Source organism: Pagrus major, chromosome 21, assembly GCF_040436345.1.
Source record: "Pagrus major chromosome 21, Pma_NU_1.0".
NCBI lineage: Eukaryota > Metazoa > Chordata > Actinopteri > Spariformes > Sparidae > Pagrus > Pagrus major.
The window spans coordinates 26,037,868-26,065,180 of NC_133235.1; the positions used below are offsets into that span (position 1 = coordinate 26,037,868).

Below are 27,313 nucleotides of genomic sequence, written 5' to 3' on the forward strand. Positions count from 1 at the left end.
CGGAGCACGGCACTGATCCAGAGCTAAACTAAAGTGCGGGCGAGCCGTGGGCACAGCGAGGCTGCCCTAAAGGGCGATGATGAAACATATTTGGGCGACCCGCGTGCCAATCACGCGTGCGCCGCATCCCATTGGTCCTCCCTCTGATATTATCATTCCATCCTCCGCTGCTGTAATCTGCTGGGCTTTCCGCTGTGCTCATCCGCCAGCCGACATAGACCCACCGCGATTCGGCACTAACTCTTGCTCGTTTTTTAAAAAAAATCTCTCGTTCGCAGCCACATTTGCGCTTTTTTTTTTTTTTTTAGATAATCGCCGCGTAAATAAAAAACCCTGCTTCGTGTCGTTCGTTCAGGATCGGACGCCGTTGATGTTTTTTAAGCGTCCATGTCCTCCCGTAGGCTTGTGGCTCGCGGAGGGATACTTCGGAGTGAACCGACAATGTGGAGGCTGTTAAAATGTCTACTTGGAAAATGAAATGGTTACAATTTCTCCAACAATAAGGAAACGGGCCGAGACGAGAGTTATGGTTTTGCGTTAACGACGTGTTTGTTTGTTTGGTTTTTTTTTTTTACTTTCGTGACGAAGGACGAGAACGAAGAAGACGAAGGCAGGCGGGAAGGGGAGTGCTTCATATTGTCTTTTTCCTCATTTTCATCAAGCCCACGGTCCGGACCACGGGGGGAAGGATCCGATCCCCAACTTTGTTTTTTTTTTTTCTCTCTCTCTACTCCAGCCGTCGATTTCTCCCTGTCGGATGCCACATAACTGAACCCCAGGTAAATATTGCGGACACACATCGAGCAAATTCACGTCGCGCAGAAGTTGTGTCGCCACGTTTGTTTTAAGCCGGAGTAACGATCAAGTTTAAAGCGCATCGTGTTGTTTTTTTTCAAGTTGTGCCGAGGAGAAGCGCCACAGCGCCGGGAGGAGCGGGGCTCTCGTCGCCTTGTGTCGTTGTGTTACTACTCGGTATTAACTAGCTTACGTGCGGTTGGGGAAAAAAAAAGACTCCTTTGTTCACTTGACTGGGCTATAACGTTACAGTGCATTAGCATATTAGCAGACGAGTTAGCTCCCCCCGGGGTTGAGCTCTCTGTGAGCACTAGTGTGTCGGTTTGTGTACGCCGTACAGCCGTTGTTGGTTTGTTTAAGCTAACTACAACATTCCTGCTTCGGGCTAAAAAATTGCGATCTCCTCGCAAATGTTACCGAGATGTTAAGAGTCATCACCCCCTAACGCAGCCTGGCATTGTACTCGTACGTGTAAACCACGAAATAATGTAATGCTAACTTTTTTTAAATATATGTCTCTACGGTATTTCTTTTTTTTTTTTCCACCCCACGTCCACTTTTCGACCTAGCTACCAACAGCACACCACCACTGTAACATGCACCAATAATGCATTTAAGGCTTATTCACGACAATCTTGCGTGTTGTTAAATACGTTTTTGAACGATTATTATTTTAAAAAATGTGATTTTCTGCGTTTTGACGACCAAACTGAAACTTTGGTGGCCCGAGTCTTTGTTTTCATCGGTGTCCCATTCTCCCTGCTCGACGTGAGGGCAGGCAACAGGTTTGTACGTCCTTTTAAACACCCCGCAGGGTTTTAATCTACAGATGAACCCGGAAAACTCCAGTTTATTGATACCAGATTGTCTCTCCCTTGTTTTAAAAAGCAAGGTATGAGATGTGGTGTGGTTATTTCTGCCATAAAACTTTTCGCCAAATGGTCAGGCCTGAAGGTGGGGGTGCTCAAGACACAACTTCCATTTATTAGGAGGGGCTAAAGCACTTATCCCCCATTTTGACCTCAGGCCATGAGAGGCTGAAGTTATTAGATTAGGTAGTTTCAGAGTATTTGGCTTGTTCTCATGTACTAACACATCTGTCATTTGTCGATACTCTTTTATTGTGTGATTATTACACATTGTACCACTGTTTACATTGCTTTTTTCCCCCGTTAGACTAAATGTAATGGCTGCATCTTTTCATTCCTTCAGAGTCAGATACAGTTGTTATTTTCATTTCTGGTGTTGCCTTTGTCATTATATGGCTTGTTCACAAAAAAGCAGTGACATTACTCACAACTGCTCCAGGAATATCACTGGAAATGGTACACAACGATACACATAATTTGATGCATTTTGATGCAATAGGTGTGAGGCCTTTGTAGTTGAATAGCTCAAATAACTGAAACTAATCAGCCTTTCCTGTTTCTTGTATATTATTTAAGACTGAAAGCGAATCTTCAGTCACGTCCTGAAAGGGAGTTATTCAAGTGGTAGAAGTGGAATCATTTCAGTAGCATCTTACAGATGTACTTGAGGTCATGAATAAACCTTGACCCACCCTTCGTTGTTTAAATTATTCAAGATACCCTGAAAAGGTTCTGTATTTCAACAAAACAAAACAATTGACAATCCAATAGATTATATAAATTTGGTGTAGTGCATAGGAGCCAGCTTTTGTTGACTGTCAGAATTGTTAATTCAGTCTTATAGACATTTTTGAAGTTCGAGTTTGTAGTGTTGAAAGCACTATTATGCATGAATTGGTATTTTTTTAGCATCCCTACAGTTTTGAAGTACAATTCACTTGTACAACACTGTTGTAAATATAAATCGCACCTTGACACACCCCTTCATGAGCAGCTCTGCAGGTGCATTCGGCGAAGTATTTGGCTTCTGACATCATCTTTGCCAGTTCCAAAGAACCATGTGGACCAAGTGTGAGATGAGTTTATTTATCTGCCTGCACACCTGAGACAAACCTGAGGTTAGATGTCTTTTAGCATGTGGGAAAACCACAAAACTTCATGAGACAGAGATGACACTGATAAAGTTGAAGCCAACTTTGCAGTCTTTCATAAATAACATTGGTAGGGATGAACACTCTGCTGTTGTATTGTCGTTGTTTTTCTATAAGCCATGAGACAAATCACTACAGCTAATGTCAGCACAATATAAACATTTTGCAACCCTGCATTAGTTTGCTTTGTCAGAAAGTATAATTCATGAATTGCTAACGGTGTACAAGGTTTAGATTTTTTCAGCCATTTATTTCGCAAAGCCCGCGCCATCGACTAAAAGCCAGTCTGAGATTTACTCCTGTCTGGCCTTTTGCTCGGTCACTTTCTCTTTTTCTTTTCTTAGCCTCCCACTTATTGTTATCTTCGCTCTTCACCTCGGTCATGATTACCATAGTGAGAATACCGACCTAGCTTCATCTTAGCACATCCTATAGCATTTTAAACACTTCTCGCAGGTGGTCATATCCACTCAACCCAAGCTGCGTAGTGCAAGAACAGGCGTCAGAATGACAGAGGCGCCATTCTCTCTATCACAACTCGGTGTACCATTAAAATTATATTGAAGCTGTTATTTTTAGTTACATTGTGTTGCTTTAAAGTGGCTCTATGTTAGCGATGGTGACAGATCTTTGCACTCAGTGTTGTCATTTAGCATCACAGCTTCTCAATGATTTCATTTTGGCCATTGCGTGCAATTTGGCAGTCAAAGGAGTTGATGCACCAGCATTTCAGATAATATTACTTGTGCTCATAATAAATTAATTATGTTGTATTGACATCAGCAGGTGTTTTGTAAAACATCCTAAAACACTTTTAAGCTAAATTTTAAGATAATGACAATATATTCCAAACTCAGACAAACTGCATTAGCGTAAACCATCAATATAACTAACTGAAAGCACTTAATTGTATGTCTAGATGGCATCACAAACTCTGAAATTTATTCAACATCTCTGCAGACCCTTTCTACTGCAAAGTGTCCGTGCTTGTTCCTCCAACACACGTAAAAAATATAGTTATTTAGATGTTTTACACACACGTGGCCTGCATTTGCTTTGATACAGGCTGGTTATACAGTGCACTGCCTATGTGAGCATCCTGCATGCCGTGTTATTTCTCTGAGTTTTTCAAAGAGCTGTTAGAGCTGGTTGGTTTTTGAGGTAGAGGAAGCTGCCGGAGTCCAAGGCCTGGCTAACAGCAAGTGCAGTGTGGCCTGTGGCTGAAGCGTGGCCACCTATGTCAGATGTGGGCTACCAGGGAAATTCTTAAAACTGTCTGGATTTTTCATTACGTTGGTAATACTCTGATGGTCTTCCAAGAATGTGCTTCTAGACTGGTTACCTCATTCGTAGAAAGAGTACCTGTGTCCTAGTTGTCAGGTTTCCCACAGTGTTGTTTAATGGGCTGTTCTTACTCTCATAACCAAAGTGAATGCTTTTGAGTGATCTACCTGAATCATTATTTACTGTGTAAAGCTGGGAGAAGTTGATAGTGGATTGACATTGTGATACAAGTCTAGACATTGTCTGGAGTTGTGTTTGTGGTTTAAATGCTTTTTACATTCTCAGTCTTACTCTGATAGCTTTTGCTATTGGTTGTGACAGCATCTTATCTACCAGCATTATTGTTGAGATGTGGGGACACAACTCGACAGTGGAAGAGGCAACAACACAGGCACTCTGACCGGTCTCCAGTTCAACTTGATTTGAACCACTTATAGCGAAAAGTATGACACTTGGTTGTTTGCTTCATTATGTACATGCTCATTGACATCTACCATAAGTACAATAGGTCAATTTATACCTAAATTACTTATACTACGTCCACTGGGTGTTTTTTAGCACACAGTTTGAGTAACTGTTTCAGTGGTTTGTTGAATTGGACTTTCAAACCTGTCTGTTTGCGTGTGTGTTTTCCCTTTGTGTGCTCATCGTGTTATGTCCTTATATCTCAGCAGCTGGTGATCAAACATGTTGTCATAACCGATAAGATAATAAAAATAAGATCTTATTTGTGAAATTTCTCTCCAAACTCATCTCATCTTCCCTCCGTTTTGATTACATTTTGTAGAGAGCGTCTGTGTACCTTTTACTGCTCAGAATAGTCAACCATCTTAGAAATGGACAAAATACTGTATACTCATGTTCTCCTTACCTCTGCTTGTAGTCGCTTGCTGACACTGAAAGGGCCAAGTGAACGGCAGCAGAGAATGGCTGCAGTGGAAACAGACAAGGAGCTCAACGACTTGCTGGATTTTAGCGCGGTAAGATCTCTCTGAAGATTGCTTAAATTTGTCAAGTATGCATCCTGTACAGTTCATTCTGTGCTCCCAGAACAACAAATTACTTCTAACTTTCTTAATTAGTCCTGAACAGTTGTTACATGTGTGTAAATGTGAATTGGCCAGATTGTTTCTTGCCCATTGTAGCTGTTGGCTAGATAGGATAGTTAAAATGACAATCTAATCAAGTTTTGCACAAGAGAAGAGCATATAGCTCAGTCTCCTTTCTCTCATTTCAGATGTTTGAGCCTCCAGTTTCAAATGGCAAAAATCGGCCGACTACACTCGGCAGCAGTCAGTTTGGAGGATCTGGTAAGACAAAAACAAATTATTTACTAATTTCTTTCATTTTTTTCTGTCTTTTTTTTGTTTTTGACTTACTTTCACCTCTATTTTCTCTCTGGTTTACTTTGTCTCTCTGGCTGTCTATTCAGAATCAGAATTAACAGATTTTCCTGTTCCTTTACCTCTTAAAATGAATAATGGATCTGTTTCTTTTGATTAAGAAAAGAAAATTTAACTTTCTCTTCCTTCCTCTCACCTAAAGCTATAGCTGAAATGTCCTTATTGGTGTGTAATGCTCCTTAGTACAGCTCACCGACAGTTAAGGAGGGCAGTAATGGGCTTTTAGAGCTTCTTGTTGTCCTACTACTCAACCCCCATTCATTCATGTTGTTTTGAATGGTAACAGAAAAGGGATTGTTCCCTTTCTCCACTTTTTTCTCATGAATTGTGTTTCAGATCACAGATTATTGTAAGGAACCTAAGAAAAGATTGCCAGGTTATTTTATGTTATGTAGATTAGGCGTCATCTCCTCTACATTTCCTCACCCTCGCCCTGCAGGTGTCCCTTCCCTCACCTTCTCAGCTGTTGCCATTCAATCACTTAAGTACAAAGGCAGAGGGTGGGGGTTTATGGTAACAGCCTAATTAGTCTCTGTGCTCTGCTTACCTTTTGACAAAGTGTATTCCCTTGTCTTGCAATCTTGCACCCTACTTTTTGTCTTCACATAAGTAATTTTCACCTGGAGATATTATCCATCTACACCCTCAACATCATCAGATACTCTAAGCAGACTGTTTGCTTTATTTTTTTGGTGTTCCTGGTCCCTTTTTGTATTGCTGTGACACAAAAAGTGGTAAGCTTGTAAAAATGTCAACATACCCATCTCTATTCCTGCGATAGTATATCTTCTTGCCCTACAAGCACCTTTCTCTGTCACCCTCGTGTCTCTAGAAGTGCAGTAGGTCTATCTGCTGGCAATGGAAATGAAACAGGATATTGAAGCTAAGATGAAAGACAAGGCAAGCAGTGACAGGGTGGGGTATAGGGGGCTCTGTTTCTTCTATTCACTTGAGGGCCACTTACATGTTCTTTTGTCACGGCAAGGTGTGTGCTTACAATAGAGAAACATTGATGTTATCAATCCAACTGCTGCTCGTGGTATTGTCCCTCATCCTTGAAAGTATACTCCCCCCAAAATTTGTCCTTTGAGTATCAAACACTGGCCCTTGCTGGCTGTAAAAAATGTTTTTTCCTTCCTTATGAATAAAAGCTACTGTGGTCTGCTTTAGTTCATGTTATTTACTGTGGGTTTCCATAGTGATCCATGAAAATGGGTATAGCACCAGTAAATTTAGCCATACTTTGGCAAAACAATGATAATTTGTGTGTTTTTAAGGCTTTATTGCAGCATGCATGTATCTTTATATTTTGAAATCTCCTCAAATAGACTTCATAAATGCTAAGACTGGATGTAAAAATCAAACATCACATCATTTTGACTATATATCTCGATATTGTGACATTTTTTTAGTGATGGCTACTTTTACAAAATATAAGCACAATGACTAAGTAGGTAAAGGCAAGTATTAGAACAAGTAGAACAGTCTGATAAGTTCAGAAAATTACATCAATTTACTGTAATGCAGCCATAATGCAGCCTTTAAAACCAGGAAAAGGCAACACTTATGCCATATCACAATATAACAATATAATATAGATATATTGCCTACATGTACTTTGGATGTTTGATAGTTTTTATCCCATTATGTCTGTATGGTATTTACGAAGCTGGAGTCAGGAAGAAATCAGCTTAGGTTAGCATCAAGCTAACTGGATGGTGGGGAATATGGCCAGCCTATAAGCTAAGGGTGCCACCGATCGTCATCGGTCAATATTCATTCTTGTTTGTTTGGTGGGTTATCTAAATAAAGGCCGATCAGAAGAGCTAGTGAGATAAACACATGAGACAGTTTCTGTTCATGCTGCTAAAATGCCACTGCCGGGTTCGAGACTAATGCTATCCTGTCATTCCCCTGTCAGGGACGACAGAAAATGTGCTTGGGACGAGGAGAGTATCGTTTAGCAAATCATAAACTGAACTGACAACTACTGTCTGCTCTGTCTACAGCAGAGTGCTACCTCATCATAGTTACCCGTCTCTTCACAGCGCTGTATTGGTGCTGTAGTTAGAATTGCTAGCTGTTAGCAGCCGATGAGTAGCAGATACCATGCTGTATCCAGAGACACTGCACAGAGGTGCTAGCCAGATGGATAAACTATTGTTTGACAAGAAATGGCACGTGACTTTCTAATTCTGTTGTGTTCATTTCTGTGTGTCTACAAATCTTCTCACTCTCAGAAAGAAAGCCTATTTCCCAAAATGTTAAATTTTAAACTATTCCATCCAGCATACAACCAAACCTTTTGCGTTTGCATTACCTGGGATAGGTCAGAGATGTAAAGTGGCATATGTGGGTAAAAGATCATTTTCAGAGAAAAGGGCACCTCCACAATGATTCATGTCTGTCTATGTGTACTAAAGTTGTAAATAATATTCTGTTAATCAGGTTACTTACTGCTGAGTGATAGTTTCAAAGAACCTGACTTGGTCGAACTGTAGCCCTGCTTTTTGTGGAGCAGCTGCCACGTGTTTTCCTTATAGAGTTGGTTAAATAGTTTTTTCCCCAGTATGGTTAAGGTTTGGGATATGTGGAGGTTTAACATGTGTGGCTATGGGGAACCTCCCTCTTAGAGCCTTCAGTGATGATAATATCTCTGCTGTGGTGTTACAGTATGTGCCTGTTCAATCCCTTTCGCTCGTCAGTTAAAGTAATTGTCAGTGCACTTTCATTTTTTGGCCTTTGGAAACTGAGAATCCTAAAATGTATTTTTAAAGTTTGGTAAGGGCTGAAATGCAGAAGAGGAGGAGTTCAAATTTGCATGAAATGTTTCATTTCCAGACAGATGTGTGAGTGAATCGCAAAAAATAAACTGACAAGTAGATTTTCTGTTTGAAAGTGGAATTTCTGGCACTTATTGCTGTTGAAATTTATGTAAGTTTCACTGTGACAGAACTGGGGCATTTGAAGCTGTATTTGTTAGTGTGTGAGAGCACACTTGTGTTTGAGAAGTCTCCGGTGACTCACAGGTTAAAACAGCCAGCCGTGTGTTATTGTACATTGTTCAGTATTTCATTAACAATGTTCACTCTCTTGAGATTTGATCTGACATCATGCTTTGTGTCTGCGTGACTCACTTTGCCAAGGGAAGGAAGAAGGTGTGTGTAGACAAAAAGGCACACTCAGTTATAGGTGCCTGGGGCAGTGTGCCTGTAAAAACCAAGACATGTCTGCAAGTTTGGTCAATGTATGTGCTGGAGTTTTGCTCATGAAGCCTATGACTCAGGCTAGCTGTCTGTTCCCAGTATCTCTTCCTGTGTAATTATAGACTAGCCATGCTTAAAGGGGCGTTGCATGCTGGGAGGAGAAGTGCATTGGGGTTCACCAGAGAATTTGTCTGATGTTACTCACCCTTTTCTTTCATTTTTTCCCCTTTCCAGTCCTGTAAGTCTGTCTGAGTAGTAAACTACTCATGGTTTCCTCAAGGTTTGGCACTCATGGAAATCATTCTGTAAATAAATATCTCTGTAGAAATCTAATAGTGGTGGTATTTAATTATAATCATGATTCATGATCCAAATGGTTTTCTTAGTTTTCTCCCTAGACTATAGCCAGAAGTGAAATGGCCTATGAATTACTTCTTTTGAACTATTAAAACAGAACAATTTTTTAAGGACAAATCCTTTTTTGCACAATCTCCTCATCCCCCATGTTGCTTGCTACAATACAACTCATGTTACATGATTTACAAACTGTCTTCCAAAGGAGAGCCACATAAAGTAATTAGTTTAATCAGTATAGCTGTGTTGTTGGCTATATCACTTAATTGGTAAGTTTGTGTCGCGCGGATCCGCAAGTCAATGAGGTTATGCAAAGTTTGGAAACAGACGTAGGAGGACATTGAATACCACGATCTCTATGATTCACCTGAAAAGTAGATTGTAGATGCCTTTAGGGTCAATCACGATATAAAATTGTCCGATTGCCCACTCTACATGATGATTCTTGCCGTAACAGCAGTGCGATCTGTTGTGTCTGTTCCAGTGTTCCCAGTTTCTCCCCACAACTGTGTAACCACACAGGCCGAGAGGGCAGAGACAAAAACGTTAATGTGTGTGTGAGTAAGAGGAAAGCGTAATGTGGTGAAAGAAAAAGCAACACAGATGCAAACAGTAACTAGACCAGAATAAGTCTGAATCAAGGAAACCCACTACTGAGATAGTGAGGAATAGGAAACAAACTCATCCAACCCGAGTTTTGAGAAAAAACATTGTGCTCTTTGTGTTTCATGTTTAAAACACATGATAATGATTTTATAATCCTTTCATTATAGCTAGGGGTACTAGGGCAAATGGCTAGGTGGCTACAGGCCTGTTTTCTGATGTTTTTTCAATGTTGTAAAGACATAAATGTTTAAACATCTGCTTTTTTAAACAGATCTAATGCAGATGTTTAACTGTGGAGTCTGTCATCCTCGTGAGCACATTCTTTTGTGTTAAATGGGACAATTAGATTAATAAACCACAACATTTTGCTCAAAGGGTCACATTTTGAGGTCTGTTTTTATGTTTAAAGATAATGATGACTGTTTTAATTATTTACATTTCAAGCATATTAAGAAGACCTTTATCTCACCACAACAAGAATCACACAAGCAAGGCTCAAGAAAACAACTTAGACACAGCTTGGAATTCAAAGGAGAAAACAAGAAGTGGTGTTTTCCTGGACAACATTGATAAGATAGACCGCAGTGAGCAGAACAAGTGAACTGTGACATTTCCTTTACAGTATTCCTTCACATAAATACTTTGAAGGCAGTTATTTGTTTCAATCTAGTCAACTGAAAGGGCCTCCTCTCTACCAATCAATGTGAAATAAAGACATAAAAGGAGTCTTAAAAGTCACAAAAAGCCCCAACAGTTGTTAAGTTGGCGACGGCAGGTAACATCACTGTGTTGGCACGTTACATACACAGTGTATGTGATACAGTGACCAGAATGATAGATACCCCTGTGTAATCTCACTATTTACTCTACAATGGGCCTAGTTCATCCTAGGCTCGCTCTCCCATGTCAAAAACATTAATCCCATATTGCTATTCCTTCAGGTGTAAATATTAACATTCATCCTCCCATTATTTCCTCCACACGATTCACTGATTCCATTAAATTTGTTTCCAAATTCATACACAACACCTGTTAAGCCTACTCTTTAGTGCCTGGAAAGAGCTGCCCTGACATGGCCACCCTGATGTCACCCATTTGCTTATGGACTACCGTTTTGAAGCCTCAAATTTGGCCTTAGCAATCGCCATCTTCTCTTTTTCTTAGCAAAACGTGATTGTGTTTGGATGAGAGAGTTGAGCACGGGAGAGCGAAGGGTGGATCTGAGAGAGAACCCAAGGATACTTCGCAAATGCTAAGTTATCGGCTAACGCTAGCACTAGCCAGCTAACTGTGTTAGCCAGATGTATCTGTAGTTCATGTTAACTGAAATATTAAATGATATGCTAATGTTGGCTTCCTCTGGAAAAAATGAAGAGCCAACTTCTCAGACTGTCATTTAGAACAACTGAACGCAGAACAAGACATTACTGGTCGCTGCTGGTAGGTAGCCATGGCCTAAAGCACACCCTGCTTTATTGTCTGTTTTTCTCTAAATGAGACCATACTTTACAAAACGAACATCATACTGTATTACAGAAGCTATTGAGACCATAATCGCAATAGGAAACTGCTGACTGAGGTAATGAATCAAGTTGGAAGTAGGGTCAATTTCTCATTGACTTCCAAACAATCAGACATTTTTTTTCATCCAGTGGAGTCACCCCAATACGGAAATGCCTCAGACTTCCCAGAGACTACAGTCACTTTTTTATACAGCCTTTGATTCTCATACAAGAGGAGTTGTGGATTTAGTCTTGTCCCTTTTTTATATCCTGCTATTTGTGGAATAAATGGTGACATTTCTTTTTCTAGTGCCTTCTAGCACAGTCCTGCGAAATATGGGGAAACCACACGTTTGTGTCTTGCTATTTAGCGTTGAATCTTTTTTATTTTTAAGTTTTCTGATATGCCACATGGCTTTGCGCTTTGATACTGTATTCACCCAAATTAAAGCCTGTTCCACTTACGTAAAAAACGTTCATTTTATATGGCAGTACTGTTTGTTTGAGACGGTAACTGGCTTATTTTTAATTAACTATGAATAACAGAGTTAGTAAAATAGGCTCCTTGAATATGCTGCCTATGAACAGCTTCACCCTTAAAATCCTACTCGTAATCCACATCTCAACAGCAGTGTAACGCAGTCGCAAACACTAAATATTGAATCGGAGCTTTTCTTGTCCGTAGCTTGGGTGCTGACGACTTATTGCGGAAACAAATGGCTCATGCATTTTCTTTATCGTCTTTGATTGACGTGCAGAGTGACTGTCAGCCATAGAGAGGGGACAAGACATTGTCTCCTTCATCTCTTATTCTGCTGGTGTCGTGCGTATAGATCACAGTTGTCACGGCAATCTAGCAGCTCTCAGCGCTGTGGACCCATCATTCTGTTCTACTGCTGATCCTGTCATGATTCTAGACCGCCTCTACCCCCCTCCCCTCTCCCCTCTCCGCTTTTTAATTAGACAACAAAACAAAAATATGAATATTCATAGAGCTGAGCTTCATTAATATGCACAATTATGCAAATCAGCACACAATTAAGCTTCAGCTTTCCCCCAGAGATGCTGTGTTGCAGTACGAGAGGAGATTGAGAGAAAGGGGACGGGCAGGAATTTCTGCTTCACCAATCTTTAAAATCACTCCTTTCAAACACATTCACCTCTCTGAAAGCTGGTGTGCGCCGGCCTTGGACAAAGTGTGTCAACTATGTAAGATTGAGACCTTGCGTCTGTGTTAAGGTGAAGGTGTGGGCCAAATGTGAGAGAATGAATGGGGGATGAATGACTGTTGCCATGGAAAATGTAAAGGAGTGGAGTGGGAGAATGAAGAATGTCGAGGATGATTCTGGGAGCCTCATACTGGGTGTTAATTATTCAAACTTCCTACAGCTCATATCCACGCTATGTGACAGCGCTGTCACTATGCTGTCTCTGTGTGAGCTGTGAAGTGAAGCTCTTCAATGAAGGTTACTTCGAGCAGCTTGAAAAACCTGTATCAAAGCAGGTCAACTTCATCATTCTCTGAAGTTAGACTTGGTTTTGCAAAGCTTAAGCGTAAATCCCTGTGAAGAATGTGACTGCCTTATAGTGGTTGATAGGCCTAACCCAGTTCTTTGTCTTCCAGGTATAGATGAGAGGAGTGGGTCCAATCAATGGGGGCCAGGACAACAGAACAGTCCATCTTTCAACCAGGGAAGGGTACGGTTTACCTTCACTTACTACACTAAATCTGACCATGTAGACGTCATGCTATTGAGCTTGAATAAACTGCTATTTGTGACCTGGTTCCAGACCCTTAGTTTAACACACCTGACTGCTAAGATCAGCTGCAGATTTTTGGATTTGACAGGAAATCAAGATGGATTACACACATGAAGAGATATTTCACACATGATCTTTAAACAACATGATCTTCAAACAACAGCAAAGGCTTTTGAGAGTCAGCTGCAAAACGACATCATGCCCACAAGCTAACTTTGGGATGAGGGAAGTCATTAGCCAAATTCCTATCCAAATGTTGAACAAATTTTGAACAAATCCTCTGAAACTGGGAAAAAGAAAATGACAATTAATGTGGGTTTCTGAAACTGCTTTTTGTTGTGTTTTCCCTGAATTACAGCATTTCAACTCAGGTTAATTTATGGATTATTTTCTTGATTAATCGATTAATGTTTTGCTGTATGAGATGTTGAAAAATTGTGAAAATGTCTCTGTATTTTCCAAAAACCCAAGATGACCTTCTAAGAAGCCAGAAAATATGGCCATTAAGAAGCTTGAATCAGAGAATTCTCAAACGATTCATTGATCTTAACATTTTTCACAATTTATTTAGTAGTTGCCAACTAATTAATTAATTGTGCAGCTCTTTGGCACACTTATTTTTTCAGTCTGTAGGGCTGCCCATGACCAGACCTTTCTGACATACATATCAGTCTGTCCACACTCACACATTATTTCCGTACGCACACAAAAACTGTCTGTCATGACATGAAATATTGGTATAAGTGGTTTTATTATTTCTAGTAATACTGTATCGGCTGAGGAATTCCATTTTCCAGCCTTTCATCTAAAACCCAAGCCTGCCACAGGGTGACTGAGTTAATCCTCATTGACCAATGCACATGAACACACAAGGGTTTCCTTTCAATTCGATTTGGTGTGAAAGGGGTTGTTAGTAATGGAATTTCTTTATTTTGTATTTTTATATCCCTAATGCCTCTGCTGTCTTTCCCTCAGGGTTATGGAGAAGAAGGCCTTTACAGTGAGCAAGAGGGCATTGCCTCTGGCCCCATATTTGGACCAGGGATTGTTGGTAAGAATGTGTAAACTAAATGTTTCTGTTACAGACCAAAGAGAATCAAGGGAGTTCTGGCCTGTGTTTCTAATAGAAGGACTGATTAAAACAACACAACTTTATATCAATTGACTGTGTGACTCAACCAAAACAATGAGTTGTTTGTTGTCTCTGTTGTTACAGAGCAGCTGCTCACAGGTTCGAACACTAATGTACCACTTTAGGGTAAAACATATTTATGCTTAGGTAGCAATGGGTAAAGGGAGCGAGTGATCGGGGAGGATGTGGAGGAGGGGTTCGTTCGTGTGTTGCAGTTTGTGTGTTCAGGGCAGGAGGGGGTTGGGGGGATGTAAAGGGCACCCATGCACAAACAAGGCTCTCCCTCGGGACCACGGTAGCCTATAGCTCTCCTCTGTTTAACTGTCAGGGGAGGGGACAGAGGTTGGGCACAATTGCCCCTGAACCATTTATAATGGGCCAATTTGTTGTTGTTTTGCTGTCCAGAGCCATAAATACCATACATCATCATATACACTCACACAGCAGATGGGAGGCACCCAAATGGAGAAAGGGGAATGGCCAGATTGTGATTTAATATTGACATAAACACCCAATTTTCACGATCATGACCTGATTTTTATATCCCTTTCTCCTACCAGGGAAGGCTGAGCGAGTGCCATACTCGTCATTTGCAGCACAGGTAAATCAGTCAGAAAGGCAGTCATGCTCTTGGAGAAATCCTGTCCCTCAGTCAGTTTTCTTTTCCTGCATCTCTCTGATTTGACTTCCATAATCACTGCTTTCTTTTATATTGTCTTTAGCAGGGCTTTATGCCCAGCGAGATACCCATGCCCAGTCCCAATGCCATCTCCCCGTCTGGCCTGAAGTCCAACTCCCAGTTTTACTCCTCTTATGAGGGAAACAACCCTCGCAGGAGACCTGCACAGGACCCCATTGGTAAGATTTTAAAGGATCACTTCAGGCATAGTGTTGAACACATTTGTCACAGATTTTATTTCAGAAAAAGTTTCCTTTGTTCTGGTTTATATTTAGGTCTGCGTATATCATCACTTCTCCTGCTGAGGTTTTTTTTAAAGCGTTTGAGAAATCTCACTTCTTCTTAGTTAGAGACTGAAACCGCTGTGAGATCTCAACGAGGAAAGTCACTGAATAACATCAGACTAAAATACCTTTTGATTAGGCATTAATGAGTAGTCACAAGACAGATGGATAGATTGGTTCAGCAGGACTTCAGAAGGAAGGGGGTTGCATAAATGAATCCCTTCATTGGTGCTTGTATTCCACAATAAGTTAACATTTTGTGTGTGTTAGCATGCTTATTCGATTTCACTCTGTCTTCCTTCTCTCAGAATCGCAGCCAAAAAAGATCAGGAAGGTGCCCCCTGGCCTGCCCTCCTCGGTGAGTGTTAGCATCCAGAAACGTTGACGCCCTGAACTGTATCTCAGCCCTCACAGTCAGTCCATGGGAGCCCATGTTTTTGTGTTTTACGACCCGTTTTCACATTCCATTTGGCATCTTAAGCCTCTCCTTGGCTCGCAAAGCAGCAGAATAGCTGCAATACAGGACTTCCAGCTCTTACAGCTGTGTATCTGCACCACCGAAGTTAGAAAAAAAAATGAAAAAAGGAGGGGGGGGGGGAAGCCACTCATTCACCCAGTCGCTCATTTGCAGCATGTATTTATAGTGTGTTGTATTTGCGGGCCCTTTACTTTACGGCCACATTTCTTCCCCTCTGCCAAGTATACTCGTTAGATCACTGAAGGGAATTCATACTGGGGTTTGATGGTTCTTACTCCACCTCGTTTTTTTCCCTCCCATTCTCGCTCTCTGGGCACCCTATTTCCTCCTCTTCTCTGTTTCTTCCTTCCCCCCTCCTCCTTTCTACCCCACACCCACACGCCTCCTCCCTCTCCTTCCCGCCGCCTCCCTCCCCTTTCTCCCTCTCTCCCTCCCCCATCCCTCTATCCCAGCTGCCAGTGGAGTTGGCTGCCATCCAGGATTCGGCAGATGGTTCAGTAATTAGGAGTGCATCTCTCCGTTCCCTCTTCTCCTCTCCCCTCTTTTTCCTCTCCTTTTTCTCTCTGTTTAATCAAATTACAGAAGAAAACTTCAGTCCATTTGGATTTGAGTTTTGCAGACACAGTTTGATACTTGCTTTGCGTCTAGAATAGTCTTGATTGAGAATGATACGGTGGTTCAGAACACTGTTTCCTTTATATCCATTATACCATGCACCAAATCCAACTGCATCTCCCGTTGTGTGGCCACGTCTCACTGTGGTAAAGAGTGTGAATTATGTATCTGTAAAGCATTTTCAGGCGGTTTGTGTTTAACAGGGTACTATATAAAAGCACTACAGAAAAGGGAGACTGAGCCCAATAAAATCACTGACATTGCACATTCAATACATGATGCTCAGTGCTCCAGTCTGCAGAAATGTTGCAACAGCCTGTTTATTGAATTAAGTAATAAAACCAGATACTAAAAGTTGATTGTAGCCTAGACAAAGCACATACTGTTAAGAGCTGTGTTTATTCAGGTATTTAATAAACACATCTTCTTTTTTAAATGTTACTGAGGTCCTAGTACTATTGTCCCCAGCAAACATTCGTACGAGTATCTCGAAAGAAACATGCCACATTCAGGGTCTGTTTACACGACAATGGTTTTTGCATAAAATGGGAAGCTTTTGTTGCATTTAGGCCGTTCGTTCACATGACAACAGCGTTTTGCTGGCTTGAAACCGGGTTCCAGTGTGTAATCTTTTAAAAATGCCACCCTTACCTTCGTCGTGCGCACAGGCAACATGCAATTCCTGTGAAAACAGACGACAAGGCCCTGCTTCATGAATGTCAATTATGTTTTCAGCCTGATAGCCATGTGCAAATAGGACAACAAGAACAATGGCAGACTATCAAGCTTTATTTGTGCTGCTAACTCTCCTGACTTTATTACGGCAGTAAGTGTAGATTTGCTGCACCATAACTGTGACGTGATGGCTCACCGCTCTGCAGAAGAAAACGTTTTTTAGCAGGCGTGTGGTGTTACTCTGTGGTGTTTAATTGCAAAGTTGTACTGCCAACTACTGGCCTGGCCTACATACTGCAGCGTTTTCAATCGTTTTTTTACAGATCTGAGTGCACAAGGATCATTTATTACAACTTTGGTGTATGAAAGCGGAACTTTTTTAAAAAACGCAAAGGAAGAAGTTTTCAGTTTAACTGTTGTCATGTAAAGGGGGCCGTAGTATGTACTGCGTATAATTTATGCCACAAGTTACATACACCATGTGGTATGTTTACAAGCAATAACTGAGCAGTTTCACTCCTTTTTCCCTCTATAGGTTTATGCACCAGCCTCGGGAGAGGACTTTAACAGGGACAATGCGGGCTACCCGGCCTCAAAGGCAGGAAACGTCTACCCACCTCCATTCTACATGCAAGGTCAGTGAGTTTGCCTTCAGAACCTCCTCATGTTCATTCTGTTGGACTGAAAAGTTCAGCCTGATTGAGACATATGAGTAAATGTGTCACACACCAACATTGATAAAAATTGCCTGGAATATTCTTTTATAGCCAGTATCGTTGTGAAGTTAGTTCCCCATATTGTGGTCATGGAGGTCCATATGAAGCTAGGTGCTGTAGCTGTATGCCAGTGAACACCCTGTGGTGCATGGGTGCTGAATAGTGCATCACAGTTGAATGAAGTCATCACAGTAATGTGACATGTCTCATATGTGGCCTTCATTGTCTCCTCGTCATCTCCTGTGGCTGGTTACCCCTCGCCCCCACCTCACCCCCTCTGCTGGATGCCCCCTGACAGAAGGCCTCCACCCGCCCTCCGATCCATGGGCCTCTGCTAGGTCGATGGTTCAGCCCGGTTATTCTGCCATGCTGGGCAACTCCCCCCATCTGAGCCAGCATGGTCCCTTCACTGCCATCAACCCTCAAGACAGACTGGTGAGCTGTGCCTTCACACTTTGGACTTGTTTTTCTATGAAGGCATAATGAGGTCTTTGACACTTTTTGACTAATGCATCATTGAGGCTTTTTTTTTTTTCTGGCTGTGCATTTAAATCATGTGGTGTCTTTGCTTCTAAGAAACGGCAGCCCCTGCCCCTCTCTCCCCAAAACTACCCCCTGCATGGCAGTGAAGTGAGCGGGGCTCATCCCGCTGGCCTCCACTCTGGCTCCAGCAGCTTTGGAGTCCCCAGCCACACACCCCCTATCGCTGGCACCGACACCGTTATGGGTAACCCTTTTTATTGAGTGCTCTTTTCTTTGTGTTTGCTCTTTATATTTTCATTCAACATTGTAACATAGAAAATGTATTATTGTGCATAGGATCTTATTGAAATGCTTTTTTTTCTTCCCCAAAAGCCAATCGTGGAGCAGTACCTGGAAGTTCAGGTGATGAGATTGGAAAAGCCCTGGCATCTGTAAGTAGTAGTACAATACTTAAAATGTTCTATATAATCCTCTTTCTGTAGCATAATATTTGTAAAAGATTAAGCTGTTATTTAAAAACACATCTCGTTTGTCCAGATCTATCCTTCAGATCCAAACAGTAATGCCTTCCCTCCGTCCCCGTCTACTCCCTCTGGCTCTCCGCAGGCTGTATCAGGTGAGGGAGTAGCTCAAGTCTTTTTTTTCTTTTCTTTTATTTCCGGAGGCTTCAAGGTCAACTGACTGTTTTGTGGTTTTTGTTTGTTCAACATAGGTTCTTTCCTGTTGTGTAAGGGATGATACATATTCAGAATAAGCCTGAATGGTTCTTGGTGACAGTGTAGCTCCATCTATTGGGTCAAAAGTGGAAGTAAAACATTATGTCAGAATTGTTGTGTATTGAGGGATCTTGACTTCCTCGTGTGCAGATATTTCATCATGATATGAATCAATGCTATTGTGATATGTATAACTTTAAATACATCACATGGATGACTGTATAAAGAGTTACATTTATCTTGCCATCCGCTGGACTCTGCTGTTGATACTCTCAGTTACCAATTTAAGTTAGAAACTTACAAGTGATCACCTTGGCTGCCAATCTGAAAACTTATACATAATATCTAATGTCTGAATTTGAATGGTTTGCAAAATTTAAATGACCCAAATAGTTTTTTTCTTCTCTCACCTGTGTCATTGAGTTCACCCAGACCGTTTTCTTGTGCTGGCACTGAACAAACATAGAACGGAGATAAGTTTGGCACGCAATACTATCTTGACATGTAGGTCATCTAATTTAGCAGTAAGCTAGTTGTAAGAAACGTCTCACCTATTTACTGCAATCTGTCCAAGATTGAAAGGGTACTTCTGTTGGTATTATGTCTATATTTTTTATTAAAATTTCTTCCATTTAACTCATGGGTTAGGGTTAACCCTGAAGTAAACCCTAACCCTTCACTTGATCTTTCAGGCACACTCATACACAAACTCTCTCACACACACACCAACTATCCAAATATAACTCATGAGAGAGGAAGGGAAAATACAGTAAAAATAAAAAGAGGGTGGGGTCACTTCCCCATTTGTCTCTGCTGAGTTCACACATGAGCTCATCACGAACTTCATCCATCAAATACTGCTGCTGGCACGACGGGAGACGAGAGGAAATAGAGGGGATAATCCTGATCCCAAAGAAAAAATGAAATGAGGAACTACCTCACTTTGAAATTGCGCATTTGATTCATACAAAGCATTGCTGACAAATACATTACATATCTGCTGTATTTACATTTGTTTCATATCCCCTTCACATCAGTTTCACATCTTTAAAAATTTATCAAAAAGCATGTTTTTCACCCACTGTTTCTCTCACATAAGCATCATTTATAGAAGAACAGAAGCTTTCAGGATGTTAAAGGACATCATTTTTCCTGCATGTGGTTGGCTTAAAACAGCAAAATGTGTGCGTAAACTCTACTGTCTTTAAATGAGTGCGCATCACATATAGCATTTAACCAGAATTTGCTTCAAAAATACGTCAGGAAAGTAGGCACAAGCTCAAGCCCCGGTTGCATCAATCATCTGCTCTGTAGTGTTTAATAGTAAGACACGAAGAGCTCATTTCCAGGAGTGTTTCTCATTGAACAACCCAGCCCTCACATTTCTGGAGTGTGGGTGGTGGGAAGCCAAAAAATTTAATATAGGGTATCAACAAACATCCACTACTGAGTGTTGAGCATTCCCTGTGTGTTAAAATGTTCATATCAGTTTAGAGCATACATCCGGCTGATACAGTGAACATGGGCAAATGTTCCCTGTGATCTTCTTTTCTCTAGGCTCTGCATCCCAGTGGACTCGGTCCTCTGGCCAGGCCACACCTTCACCCAACTTTGATGGTGGAATTCAGTCCATGGTGAGTCAACATGTCTATTTTATTCTCTTCAGTGTGAGGCATGCAACCAAAGATTGTTGAAGTAGATCACAGAGATATTTACAGGCAGCTTACATGTATATTTCTGCAGTCTCATCGTCCGCTGTTCTTCATTCTCTGTAGGCGAGTAAAATGGAGGACCATCTGGACGAAGCCATCAACGTTCTACAGCGTCATGCCAGCGGACAAGGAGTACCAGGCCTGGCTGAAATGCACAATCTGCTCTCGTCTGGCTTAGGTTTACCTCCAGCCTTCACCAGCGCAGCACTTGGACTGGCCAGTCGCCTGCCAGGACTGGTGAGATTAATGAATATCAGCACAGAAAATCTATCCACAAATGACTGAATGAATAAAGTTGATATTTGATATTTAAAACTGAAGTAAACAGTGAGAGTGGTACACCTGTTTCTGCATCTTCTTACAATATAACTGAAACACTGATCATGTTTAAATTGTTGCCCTGAAGATGTCCGGCCACCATGAGGATTCTGGTCTGCCCTCTAGTGGAGGACCTTTGCATGGTCACCACGGCTCTGCATCTGCCCAGCCAGGCTCACAGCCTACCGGTGAGACTTCTTGGTGCTTTGCAATCTGTTTATATTTCATGTCAGAAAGGGTACTAATACTTGTCATCACTACTGTCATCACTTGACTGTTAAGTAATATTTTCTGACTCTTTTTTTGTCTCACTCAGTATCTTTCGGTACTCTTTTAGCAGGCCTGTCTGGTAGCCTGAGTCGTTCCAGCGGCGCCGATATCAAACGAGAGGACAAGGAGGATGACGAGAACTGCTCCATCACTGACAGGTCAGAGGATGAGAAAAAAGACGTGAAGCCCCGTCTTGGAACAAGGTGTCTAAAACCTTTGATTGTTTTTTCCACATAACATTTATACTTATAGATCATTGCATGAGCTTACATGGCATACAATGCTGCAGTGGTTTAAGTATAATATGTGTCAGGAAAAGTCTCTCAAACTTTCTAGATATGGCTCTTAGTCTTTACTTAAATTGTATTCAACAATAGACAGGTAGTAATGAATTTATGCCAATTATAGCAACTAGCTAGCAACTTCCACCCTATAATCATATGAAGTTGAGTGACAATACATTTACTTTTATTCAAATTCTTAAATCAGCTTTTACTGAATCAGAAAAAAAAAAGATTGAGGTTAGAGCAGTCCTTTTCCTTTTACTCTGAAACCTTTAAGTCGGACGCACCTCCAAAGATGATAAGATTTGTGGAGCTGTGCCTGTTGTCTTGGTAGGCCCCCCGAAAAGTCTTAGGTCACCCTAAATTTAATCTTTCCCATCATAAATCTTTTCTTGGAACCAATTTAAGCTCATTCGGCTTTAATAAGCCAAGAAATTGTTGGGAGCAAACCCTTCTGTGACACATCTACACCTTTTGTAGCAGTGTATGTAATTGTCATTGAGTTACTCCTTTCCATGTGATGTTAACATTGTTAGGAAAATTTATTTCACACCATAATTTTCAGTGAACTATACCCATACTGTTGTTTCCTTCCCTCCTCATTTGCAATTGGCTCTTCACTAGTCTGGATGATGGGGAAGACGATGAAGATCTGCCAGTGGAGATTAAGGTTCAGCGGGAGAAAGTGCGGAGGTTGGCAAACAACACCCGCGAGCGGCTACGTGTGCGGGACATCAACGAGGCTTTTAAGGAGCTGGGCCGCATGGTTCAGCTCCATCTGAGCAATGAGAAACAGCAGACCAAATTGATCATACTGCAACAGGCCGTTAACGTTATACTCAACCTGGAGCAGCAAGTTCGAGGTCAGTGGGTGTCCAGGGAGGAAGGAAGAGGAGGGGAAGGGCCTCTTTTACAACATAAAACTCCCACACAGCTTCACCTCCCAGCTCCTGGCATGTCCCGCTAGCCCTTTAAAAATCTTTTCAAAATCACATGGTAGTTTATTCCACTCATGGTGTAAAGAAATTATCCCTGCTTAGTATTACACTTGATGCAGTCCATCAGTAAAAATGAACAACAAAGTGACGACACTGGATAAGGAAATGAAGCTGTGTGACTGTTTTTAAGACCATTCTCCAGTTCATCCTCTGAGGTTTTCTGGTAACACATACAGGACCGCTGTTTGTTCTGATGCAGTATGTGTTGCACTGTCTTACAGTCGGCTGTCTGTGAAAATGCTTACGTGTCTCGCCACCTCACTCTTTGACTGGATTAACACATCTTTTTGTGTCCTCTCACTTACTTTTTCCACTGTTGCCTCATTGTGCTTTTATTAAACTACGAAGTCATTTTAATTTCAAATAAGATATTTCAGCATTGTGATGTCTTCTAGTCACAGCATACCTGTCTGCTCACTGGCACCCCAGCATGAAAACAGGGCTGTCTGCCATCATGCGTATTAACCTGTCTGCAGTGTGTCTTTGCTGCATGCCCCAGCCTCTAACCTCCTTATTTAACCACCCTGTACCTGAAACAACCCTCTCCATCTCTCCATTTACTCCCCGTCCTTGTTCATTTTCTTTTTACAGATAACAACAGTGGTCTCTTCTTTCTCACATTCAGATAAATACATCTCCTGCTGATGTATTTAACACGATGCCCTCAGTTTCTTCTCTTGGCTTTATTTTTTATTTTTTTCTCTGTGGCTCTTTCTATGTCGGCAGAGGGTGTTGCTTCTTCTCTCTCCCTTTCTCTCTCTCTTCCTCCTCATTACTTCTCTCATTCTGCTGGACAGTCACCATATCCCCGACGACTTCCATCCTGGACCCCAATGACCGTAAAAAAATGTTGGGCGGCCGGACTTCAGGACAGATTTATTAGATTTTGTCGTATCTTGATCTCCAATATATATGTTCTTGGCTTGAAATCATTTAGTGTCGCGCTTCCTCAACCCACAACACTTAAAGTTGTGACTGATTGACTAAATATCCATTCAGTTTAACAAAAAAAAAACCCTTCCGCTCACTCTCCTGCAACACAGCCCCACTCCACTGGGATCTTCTTGGGCAAATAGCTTGAAGTTACCATGAGACATAGACATACATAAAAGATTAAATATATCCAGTAACAGAACAAGGAAGTTAAACTCCCAACTGGAGTATTAGTGAGAGCATCTAGCCTAGGTTCAGTGAGGGTTGTGATTTGGGTTTGCTAACCAGCCCCTCCAACCCCCCCACACTTCTCCTCCTGGCTGCAGCGTTGTCTCTGTGACTGACGAGAACCTGACCACCGAGGAGAAGGAGCAGAGGGAGCGTGAGCGCCGACTGGCTAACAACGCTAGGGAGAGGGTGCGCGTGCGCGACATTAACGAAGCCTTCAGAGAGCTGGGCAGGATGTGTCAGGTCCACCTGCAGAGCGACAAGGCCCAGACCAAGCTTATCATCCTGCAGCAGGCTGTCCAGGTCATACTGGGCCTGGAGAAGCAGGTGCGAGGTAGGTCAGCCAATACAGGAAGGTCTGATCCATGTAGACAACCAATCGCCTCTTATCATAGCTGGATAAACGTCGCCAGGAAAGTCTCTTCTTTAATTTTTGTTCTCACCTGCTGTGACGCATCCACCTTGGCTTTCTGTTTGCTATTTGCTGATATCACTTTGAGAAATGAGGAAAAAAGGAGAAGAAAGGGAGGTATAGAGGAAGTATGTCCCTGCTTTTCTGCCAAATGCTCATCCTACTTTTCATTTTCCTGCTTTCCCTTGCTTTCCCCTCGTCTATTTTTGACCTTTTGTATGTTCAAAACTCTTTAATGCCTTAAAAGTTTTCTCAGGGCGAAGCATTATTAAACACTTCCCTCCTGACTCTTTTTAATCTGTGGATGTGTCCTTTTTTTCCCCCCGAAGAGCGTAATTTGAATCCAAAGGCCGCCTGCCTCAAGAGGAGAGAGGAGGAAAAAGTTTCAGGTGTTGACCCCCAGATGCAGCTCGGTGGGGGTCACCCCGGAATGGGAGGAGATGGACATATGTAATTCTCAGGTCAGTCTACAGAGTCTGTACAGTGGAGTTTGGGATGCCTGGAAGAAAATATAAACAATGTAATCTCATGAAATATGTTAAATAATGTCGTGTTGCTGTGAATAGTTATGTCTCTTGCCATGGACTACAGATGTTTCTAAGCTGTACCACAGTTAAGCTAAGACACTGCACCGTCCCTGTCTAATCAACGATGAAATGGAAATTCAGAAAAATGTCATGAATTTGTATTTTCAGCTTGTTTCGTGGAAAGATACTAATTCATTCTTCTCCCTTTCTGTTGCAGTTCCTGTACAGCCCATAGAACACGTGGCCTTAATCTATCATTGTCATGCATCTCAGTGTGTGTTAATCAACTTTGGGAAAGCACACACGCACACACACCTCATTACTGACAAGGCAGGTGGCCACATTCCTGACGACGAATACAAAAGTAACAAGCACACTCTCACAGAAAGAGGAAACATTTATTAATCTTTACGTGACAATACTTAGAAACCGAGGACGCTGTTTTGGAGACAGTGGAAATTGGACATGAGGACGTCCTCGTGTGTTTTTGTAAGACATTTTGAAAAGTTGCTTTACACGTTGGGAGCAAAAACTTTTTGGATCAAATAAAACTTTTTGGATCAATTTTGCTCACGTGAGCAGAGTTAGGAATTGTATTGTTGGATAATTATTGGCATTCCCATCTGAAAAGGAGGTCTTACATTCTTCACAAGCAAAGAGGGACAGCCAGGTTTATATCTTATGATTGAACAAACCTGTTTAAGCCTGCAAGAGGCCGAATGCAAATTGTTTGATTAAGATAAAAACAGCCGTCTGTGTCCTCTCGTGATGACTGAATTACAGATGTAGGTTTGGAGACATCCGCCCTCTGACTGATCAATCAGAGAGCCTACTTCTCTTTCTGATATGCTGGTAACTCTGGTTGTATTTTTTAAATTTCTTGCTTTGGCTGTAAAGGTGCCACAGTCGCCGACTCACACGTGCAGTGGGTTGTTTTTTTTGTTTATTTTTGACTGTGGATCCCCGAGTCTTATCTCCTCTACATGTGTTATTGTCACGGCCATGCAAGCGGAGTAAAAAGACTGCCGGAGAGAGACCCTACCAGCCACACAAACACGAGCAAAGACTCGATGCGTATCCAGGATCCACAGCGATGTTGAAATCCCAACCTTCCCTCAGTGAGGCTGCCGGCGGACTCGAGCGTACAGATGTCGCATCCTTCAGTCTCAGCCACTCGAATACAGCCAGCGTCACATCAGCCTGACAGTCGAATCATACCTTAAGACACTGTTCCAGCACGGTGAACTCACTTAACACAAGTCTCAGAGCAATTTGTATTGTGGTAAAAGACATTTTGAAAAACTGAGTATTGAAAGGGATCATGAGTGTTACTGCTATCTTGTGGAGAATTTACTCAATCGCCATTGACTGACTTGTTGTGGTTGTTGCTCTGTGTTGAGCATTTTTGGTGTTTTTTTCCCCCCCTTTTGAACAATTTGCAAAGCCTGTTGTAAGGATCTTCCTTTTGTAGAATTGATTTATCATTTTTTTTATTTTATTTTATACTTTGTAAGATAGTCGTATGAGTTTTGTTTTTATCATTTGGAATGCTTTTTCTTTCTTTCTTTCTTTCGTTTGTTTACATTGTTTAAATGTAAGACGACTCTCAGTTTAGATTCCAGGAACAAAGTGAGGTGTTTTTTTTTTTTCTTTTGTGCCAGGTGCTTAGAAATGTTAGAAAAGACAAGATTATCTGGCTGTAACATCATCACATGTTGTGATATTGCTCTTTTGTTGCTTTTGAATGCCCATTTCAAAACAAACCTGTCAGGCCAGTTGTAATTGGATGTTTCTGGTATTTGCGACAGTTTCTCTTAAAAATGAATTCAATATTTTTCTTCAGCGCACCCCCCTTCTCCTCTCCCTGACATCCAGCTCTCTGATGAGCTTGTTGATGAGTTTGGAAGTGGCAGCAGGGGCGGTCTGCACAATCTGCAACATTACTCACTCTTTCATTCTGATGTGAAGCATAAAATGAATCAAAAAGGGTGGCCTTAGTCATTTTCCTGACTTTGGGAGTTTTGATAATGGTTACTCACCAGTGCCTGAATACTTCTCTGCTACATGGTGGATGATGTTGCATTTGAGGATTTTTAGGTTTTACCTTTTTATAATACAGATATATCAAAACATATATACTTCAGTAACATCTGACAGCATCTCAATGAAGAAATACACTCATTGACGCTGAACGCTTCAGTGTCTGCGTGTCATTAAATGTAAGATGACTAATATCCTGGTCTACAGCTCTGACTCAGAAAATTGTACTTAAAATTTCTCATCTCTTCTGAACTGATTATGTTAAATATAATTTCGTCCTTGACTGGCATGTGCATTGATATGTATGTACAGCTGTATGATATGTCCTCATCAGCTTGATCACTGTAAGCTGATTCTGGTATGTGACAGTATTTGGTTTACCTGTCATTTGGTCACACATCTTGCCCTATGGACTAGCCCCAAACATTTTCTTTGTCAGCTACTCTAGCCTTTCTGCAGAAGAACCTGGTGTTGTTGTGACATAAAAGGTCACTACTGAAGACTTTTATTTCTTCACATGAAAAGTATCAAAAGACGCACCTGATATTCTTTGTTAACAGACCCCTTCTGTCCTCCACAACGGATGACCTGCTACAGATCTCTCTGTCTTCAATCATGTTTGGGGACAACATCTATGTAGGCTATGTCCTCAAAGTGCCTCCTGTTTCCTATTTTTTATATATAAAGTAGATATTGAGAACTGTTGTGTATATAACAGTAATGTAGCAATAAATGTGCCATTTTTAATAACAAAAACCACACGTTTATCCAGTGTCTTTATTTAAACCCACAAATGATTACCTTCCTGCAATGCAAAGTAGTGTAGTGGTTGATCTTAATATTTTATTGTGAAATTGAGTTTTTGTACCCAATTAAAAGGTA

General features: G+C 41.4%; 1 protein-coding gene across 7 annotated transcripts; it reads left to right on the top strand.

Moving 5' to 3' along the window:
* Nucleotides 1-409: 409 nt before the first annotated feature.
* tcf3a (transcription factor 3a) lies at nucleotides 410-27,190 on the top strand. 7 transcript variants are annotated; one of them, XM_073492041.1, is made up of 20 exons: nucleotides 410-779; nucleotides 4,983-5,079; nucleotides 5,337-5,409; nucleotides 12,795-12,868; nucleotides 13,907-13,982; nucleotides 14,624-14,664; nucleotides 14,786-14,921; nucleotides 15,335-15,384; nucleotides 17,330-17,429; nucleotides 17,809-17,945; nucleotides 18,087-18,237; nucleotides 18,366-18,424; nucleotides 18,531-18,609; nucleotides 20,267-20,343; nucleotides 20,485-20,658; nucleotides 20,828-20,927; nucleotides 21,077-21,212; nucleotides 23,551-23,786; nucleotides 24,194-24,325; nucleotides 24,609-27,190. In XM_073492041.1, the coding sequence occupies exons 2-19, from the start codon at nucleotides 5,026-5,028 to the stop codon at nucleotides 24,316-24,318; spliced, it is 1,878 nt and encodes a 625-aa protein (XP_073348142.1). In that variant the 5' UTR covers nucleotides 410-779; nucleotides 4,983-5,025; the 3' UTR covers nucleotides 24,319-24,325; nucleotides 24,609-27,190. The 7 variants fall into 7 exon arrangements, with proteins under 7 accessions (XP_073348142.1, XP_073348145.1, XP_073348143.1 ...); XM_073492044.1 differs by having other exon boundaries at nucleotides 411-779; nucleotides 21,077-21,167; XM_073492042.1 differs by lacking the exon at nucleotides 23,551-23,786 and adding an exon at nucleotides 21,918-22,156 and having other exon boundaries at nucleotides 412-779; nucleotides 21,080-21,212.
* The last annotated feature ends 123 nt before the right edge of the window (nucleotides 27,191-27,313 follow it).